Source organism: Ostrinia furnacalis, unplaced genomic scaffold, assembly GCF_004193835.3.
Source record: "Ostrinia furnacalis isolate ACB-3 unplaced genomic scaffold, ASM419383v2 OfSCF4122, whole genome shotgun sequence".
In the NCBI taxonomy this organism is placed as follows: Eukaryota; Metazoa; Arthropoda; class Insecta; order Lepidoptera; family Crambidae; genus Ostrinia; species Ostrinia furnacalis.
In genome coordinates this window covers 699,236-705,906 of record NW_021134361.1, presented here as the reverse complement: position 1 = coordinate 705,906, position 6,671 = coordinate 699,236, and the positions used below count along the sequence as shown (strand labels likewise).

The 6,671-nt window shown below is 41.0% G+C and overlaps 1 protein-coding gene across 1 annotated transcript; it reads right to left on the bottom strand.

The window, feature by feature from the left end:
* Positions 1-38: 38 nt before the first annotated feature.
* Arp5 (Actin-related protein 5) lies at positions 39-6,433 on the bottom strand. Its single transcript, XM_028312936.1, has 12 exons — positions 6,328-6,433; positions 6,084-6,249; positions 5,807-5,973; positions 5,494-5,685; positions 5,041-5,271; positions 4,710-4,831; positions 4,546-4,626; positions 4,188-4,349; positions 3,638-3,801; positions 2,745-2,882; positions 2,189-2,343; positions 39-371 (listed from the first exon to the last, which is right to left on the bottom strand). The coding sequence occupies exons 1-12, from the start codon at positions 6,431-6,433 to the stop codon at positions 67-69; spliced, it is 1,989 nt and encodes a 662-aa protein (XP_028168737.1). The 3' UTR covers positions 39-66.
* Between the last annotated feature and the right edge of the window lie 238 nt (positions 6,434-6,671).

Genomic DNA, 6,671 nt, shown 5'->3' with positions numbered 1-6,671 from the left:
ACTAATGGCTAATGGGCTGTATGAAGAAAAAGCGATGATACTTAAATACTACTTTATTCGTTACCTCTAACAATCCACTACTATTTCTTCTTTCACAACATTGGCGTCGCCAGCGGGCGCTAACGTAGTATCTACAATAGGCGCCGGACTCTTATAATACTTGTTACTCGCGTGGTGTTCCTTCAAGTATTCGCCGCCCATTTCGTAGTAGTCTTCCTTGGTGATGCACCAGTCTTCGAACTGGCTGCTGCCCGCGAAGTCTCGCGCTCCGTACCACGTGTCGAGGCTAGGGTTACTGGCCATGACAACTTTGTGAGTGGATTGGAATGGACGCATTTCTAACAGCTCCCTTTCTAGTCTTTCCTTCAACCCTGAAAAGGAGGAAGTAATCATCGATAACAAATAAACCATGTATATGTCAACGTGAAATTGTGAACTCTGTCAGTTTATAATATAACGCGTTAGATTGTAAACTAACAGTGGGTTAGGTTAGGTTAGATTGTAATTTAACTACGTCAGATTGTAATCTCACGGAATTCACAATTTTACGGTGACATATACAGGGTGTTTCTTGTAAGGTGTCAAGCCGAAGGCAGGTGATAGGTGAGGACTAGACCTATCGATTTCACCCCCATGTATGTTCTACGATTTTTCGTAGTTTAGAAGTTATCGTTAATTTTGTGATTTTTTCAAATTTCAGGACCTAGTGGCTTAATTTTTTTTTATCTTTTTTTTGGGTTGACTTTTCTCAGATTTCTTTTTTTTGACAGATTCCCTATTAGTTGCAGATATTTAAATGATCAAACGAACTTACCAAGTGAAGTTCGATCTAAATTATCCTGTTTTCGCCGAAGAGATTTAAGGTACCATGTAGTACCCCTGTACGACAACCCAATCCGCACACAATATTCAGCGCAGTAGTAGTAAAAAACAAAAGAGCGGGCAACCCCACCCCTACCACGCTGTGGGCTCGGTGTCCGAGCGGTCTCATTATATTTAGAGAAGAGATGACATTGACGTTTACCTCCAGGGAAGAAGATATAGAAATCTTCGGGTTGGGAGGGACCTTAAATCTCTTCGGCGAAAACAGGATAATTTAGATCGAACTTCACTTGGTAAGTTCGTTTGATCATTCACACACACACACACACACACACACACACTCTAACAGGTAGGTATATCAAATTTAATCGTAAAGTAACAATCACCACTGTGGTCTAGTGGTAAGACTACCTATTTAGGACAGCCAATTCCTCTGTGGTTTAGGATTCCGGGTGAAGCTCGCTGATCATCCAGCAGTTTCCAACTTTCCATCAGGTCAGATGAAGGGCAAGAGCTTCCTCGTTGTGGATAAAAAATGTTCTGTTCAGTTATTGTCTCTAAACGTGTTCTACGTAACGTACACTTAGTGGATTGCAAACATTAGTTAGTCCTAAGAAAGTCAAAAACATGCAACAGAATCTCCGACTTACTACTTTAGTAGAGCGATTACAGAAAATAATGGCCTATTAAGTACATGTTTTTTTGTGTTATTATGAAAGATTAGAAAACTGCGCAGTTTTTAAAATTATTTTGGACCTATGGAAATTATTTTTTTTTCTCATACATTTCAGTTGAAAATTTTAGAATGTTCTGCTAAAAGCATATTTTTTATGTTGCTAGCAAAAATTTTGTATCTTGCATCAAAGATAGGAAGGTGATTATTTTTTTCAAATATCTGCAACTAATAGGGAATCTGTAAAAAAAAAGAAATCTGAGAAAAGTCAACCCAAAAAAAAGATGAAAAAAAAATTAAGCCACTAGGTCATGAAATTTGAAAAAATCACAAAATTAACGATAACTTCTAAACTACGAAAAATCGTAAAACATACATGGGGGTGAAATCGATAGGTCTAGTCTTCACCTATCACCTGCCTTCGGCTTGACACCTTACAAGAAACACCCTGTATATTTTAAGAAACCTTTCTCTTTTGAGAATCTATGGTTAGTGGACATTGTACCCTAGAAATCGTCAATATGATGATCGGTCCGCATACCGAATCTTAAAATGTAATGGCTGTTTGTGTGTCTTACTAGACCAATCAAGTAAGAGAGAATACGAACCTCAAAATTAAAGAAGAATGCCCTAAAGATTTAAAATCTTCTACATACTAGCTCAAAAAAAAAGAAGATTGAATGAAGAACCTACCTGGGAATTGGGAACATCCACCAGTGAGAAAGACGTTATTGGCCAATAGCAACTGATCTTCTGGAGTGAAGTGCTTGAACACATATTCCATGCTTTCCGCAAGTCCGGCTTCCAAGTTGCCCATCATAGACGGCTGGAACATCAGCTCTGGGGCTCTAAAATCAACAAAATAAATGAAAGTCGTACAGCACAGTTTCCGTATTTTTCAACGCGAGATGTTGGGATTGGTTATCTGTTGCTATTGTCCCTTTTCATTGCCGTAATGTTTTAAAAAAGGTTCCTAATACTCTTGTACACATAGTTGAGCAAACGGAACTTTTTTTGGTTTCTTATGTCCACTAAAGCCTGGTCTGCGAGCACGTAGAATTTTGTCCAATGACCCCAAGCTACCCATCCTTATCGCTCGCGCGTAATTATATTGCTGTCGCGACTGTGCTATAGTAGGTGGCTCCTAAGACATCTAACGCGGCGTTTTCTTCCATTGTCGTAACTTATTTTAGTCAGCCAAAGTGTGAATGGTAGGGTAGGGAACAACGGGAAAAGTTTATTTTTTTACCTGAATGGTTCAATGGCAAGGTGCAGCTGATGGTGCTGGTGGGAGGAGGTCTGCGGCTCGTACTCACGAAGCGCCTCCTCAAGCTCCACGAGCCTCTCGCCGTCCGCCTCCGAGTCTGAATCCGCATCGCGACTAATACTATAAAGAACATATTGTTTCAGTCAGCTAATGAATTCTTCTTAGATTCTAGGGCATAGGTATGATATGATTATGTAATATCGGCTTAAGTAAAAATACATATAGCACGAGCCGATAACGATGTTCGGCGGCGACAGCGAGCGCGAGACGGAGATGTTTAAGGGCCAACGCGCTTCGTCTATGATCTGAGACGAGTGTGGTGACATCCTACATAAGGCTTCAAATGCCGTAGTAGGTGCAATCAGTACCTCTTGTTATAAGAGTCCCCACTCGGAGTCCTGGTTTCCAAACTCGTCACCGGTGAGTCCGGTGACGGTGAGGCGCGAAGCGAAGCATTTACGGCCCAACGAGTTTCGTCTATAAATCTAAGACGATGGTAATGACGCGCATATGCGTGCGCCGCTTGAACACTTCAGCAGCCAGCCCTCATAGCACTATTGCAGTATACCCAAGGTTCCCATTGCTCTGGCGCAGGTGCCCGTAGTACACTTATAAGCGTCCCAGTGAAAGTCCTAATTGCTGAATGGCTTAGCACTATACACAAGGTTCTTATTGGGTGGTGTCAGTACAACAGACCTACCTCTTATAAGCGTCCCAGTCGGAGTCCTGGTCGCCGAACTCGTCGCCAGCGGCTGCGAGGCGCGAGATGACGCGCATGCGTTCAGCCGCAGTTGCGATGCGCCACTTGAGCATACCGGCGAGCCTTATAGCAGTATACACAAGGTTCTAAATGCCCTGGCAAGTAGTGTTAGTACCTTTTATAGGCATCCCAGTCAGAGTCTTGGTTTCCGAACTCATCTCCGGCGGCGGCTAGGCGTGAGATGACGCGCATTCGCTCAGCTGCGGCCGCCGTGCGTCGCTTGAGCATGGCAGCGCGTCGGGCGCGGCGGGCTTCGCGACGGGAGACCAAGTCACGGTACTGTAACATGGCATACGAATGATAAAATGAATTAACTTTAGATTTAAGGACTTTTTTCGACCTTCATAATGCAAGTAATGACGACATGTGCATTTGAACCTTTACTTACAGCTAAACTAATTTATGTGCTGATGCTTCCGACTAATTCTAGTCATGGAGACTACATTGAATCCACATCAGAACTGGATATTTTTGATGCAAAATCACACTTATTCCAATTACACATGTCTCAGTGTACCTTAGCGCGCGTGTCGGCCAGCCAGGCCTGCAGCGCGGCGGGGTCGGAAGGCGGCTGCATGCGGCCCGAGGGTCGCGGGTCGGGGTTCTCTTCCACTAGGGTGCATTGTAATGTGACTCTTATTCCAACTACACAAGGCTCAATGTACCTTTGCTCGCGTATCGGCCAGCCAGGCCTGCAGCGCAACGGGGTCGGAAGGCGGCTGCATGCGGCCCGAGGGCCGCGGGTCTGGATTCTCTTCCGCGTTGGCAGCTGCAAGGATGCGCTGCTTGTTCTTCTCAATTCGCAGGTTTACTGCTGCTATTTGCCGCTGAAATGGTAAACATTGTGTTGAATGAAATGTACACTTTTGTTTCGAATTACACCTAATACTAGAATTAGATGGTATATTATTTTGTATTGCGAAGCCATCTTTAGTTGCCTCTAGCAGTTTAAACGCCCGTATGCAACACCAGTAATGCTCGTACATGCCAAACACAGTTTAAGACTGTGACTCAAGTAATTACCTGTAGATCTTCATAACTTTTGATGTCAAAGCCCTTGATTGCTTCATTAAACTCATCAGTATCACCATCTTCTATCATTTCCTGGAAAACACCAAGTGAACTAATATTATTATAAAATGTTGCAAGTAAGTTTACTCAAGAAATAATTATATTATGAAACTGACCTGTATTGCCAATAATTGATTGAGCTGTTCCTCATCTTCAGCCAATCTTTCCTCACGTTTTCTAGCATTTATTTCTAGTAATCTTCTAGCCATCTCTTTCTTACGCTCTTTCTGTTGCTCAGCTGGAATAAGTATGTATTAAGGTTTATTTACTATTCATCCTTATAACACAAACAAAGCAAAGCTTGAACTATGTCAACTTATTAAACTAACATTAATAAATATTGTATCTAAGATTCCTAGTATAAAAACCAAATAGGTCAATTAGTTCAGTTTAGTCTAAACTATTAGATTTTAGTTTTCATTCCATTTCACTGTATAAAAAATATACCTGTCAATGTAGATGAACTAGTAGACTGCACAAAAGGCAGCTGGATCCTTTTGACATTGGCCTCATAATAATCAGGGCTTGCCCACTTCCGTATTTCCTCCTGGTAGTCCAGGGCTATGGAGCAGTGTTCATGCAGGATCTCTTCTATCCTAGACATGGTGATGGCATTCACATGGACAGGGTACTTCAGTTGAAGCAGCTTGTGAAGGTATGATATCATTTCACTTCCACCTAAAATGTTTGAATGTATTAGCACTTAGGATATTATATTCCTTGAATCTTTGAATGAACCTGCAGTTTGAGAATTAAGAAGATTCAGAAAATTGATAAGGAGTGAGACCTGTGCTTTATTATTATTTTTTTTATACTAGACAAGGCAGGTATTTGACCGCAATCGCACCTGGTGTTAAGTGAGATTTGATTAGTATATTATTGATTAGAAGATAGATTTACCCAAATTTATTCTTCTGGCATGCTCCTCTATAATGTGGCCTCTAATGACTGGAATAATATGAATGGTGTGGTATCCACAGTTGATAATGAGGGCTGTATCCCCAATCTCATTTTTATACATGCTGAAAAGGGAATCCACACCATATGACACTGCTGGTACATCATACCCTTCAAAAAGCAGTTCTGACATCACTGAAATTGTAACAAAATATTAATATCACAGTTTATTTCAGTATCTACTGTCATGCTCAGTTTAATACTTTTTTTTTTAAGGGTAAATAATATAAAGAAACTGAACTCTAATGTTACATACATTGTCTACAATAATTAGGGTTCACAAAAGCTTCAGTCATCACAATAGGGTGCGGCACACACCCTTCACTGTCTATACCCAGGTGAGAAAATATGTAGTCACAGACTTGCTCCTGCGCCTCGAAATGCGTTACAACATTTTTGTCAAACTGTGTCTTCAGCTGAAACCTGAAAAGTTATGGATAGACATAGTAACTATATGCTAATTTTGTTAATTGTAGAGGTTTCTAGGTAAGTTGACTTCAGTATTCTGGAAGAAGAATTGTCTCTTTATTTACCTGACAGCCTCAATATTGATAATGTCATTCCCTATTTGAATAGGAGGGGTCACCGGGGGTTCAGCGTCCTTTTTGCATCTATCTTTTCGGGGCCGCGCTATCAAGTTTTTGAATATAAGGTGTGGTTCTTCGTATATAGACCAACCCACACGACACTGGTAAGAACCTAAAAATATAAAAAACAATTAGAAACGTCTATAATTAATCAAAAAATCAAAATTCCAACTCCATACAGTTTACTCACCGTTATCAATGACTAAAGGAATATGACCAAATTTTAATGACGGTTCATATTCATGGACCACATCAGGTACAGTTTTGTAATCTTTCAATACTAATACATCCTCCATTTTACATGTAAAAATTAAAACCCGGCGTGATCAACAAACAACACAATCCACACAAATGTCAGTGTGACACTGACAGTTGTTGCTGTCATTGTGACATTTAAGTTTTTTTTTGTTCCAGCTTCAGTCTACGGTCCTTAGCATGAAGCTACAGATAAAAATGGAGGCCACACTCCGAATACCTACTTGAAGCACAAACTAAGTATCACTATCTCGCTCTCTGTAGGCAGACTCGCTCTTT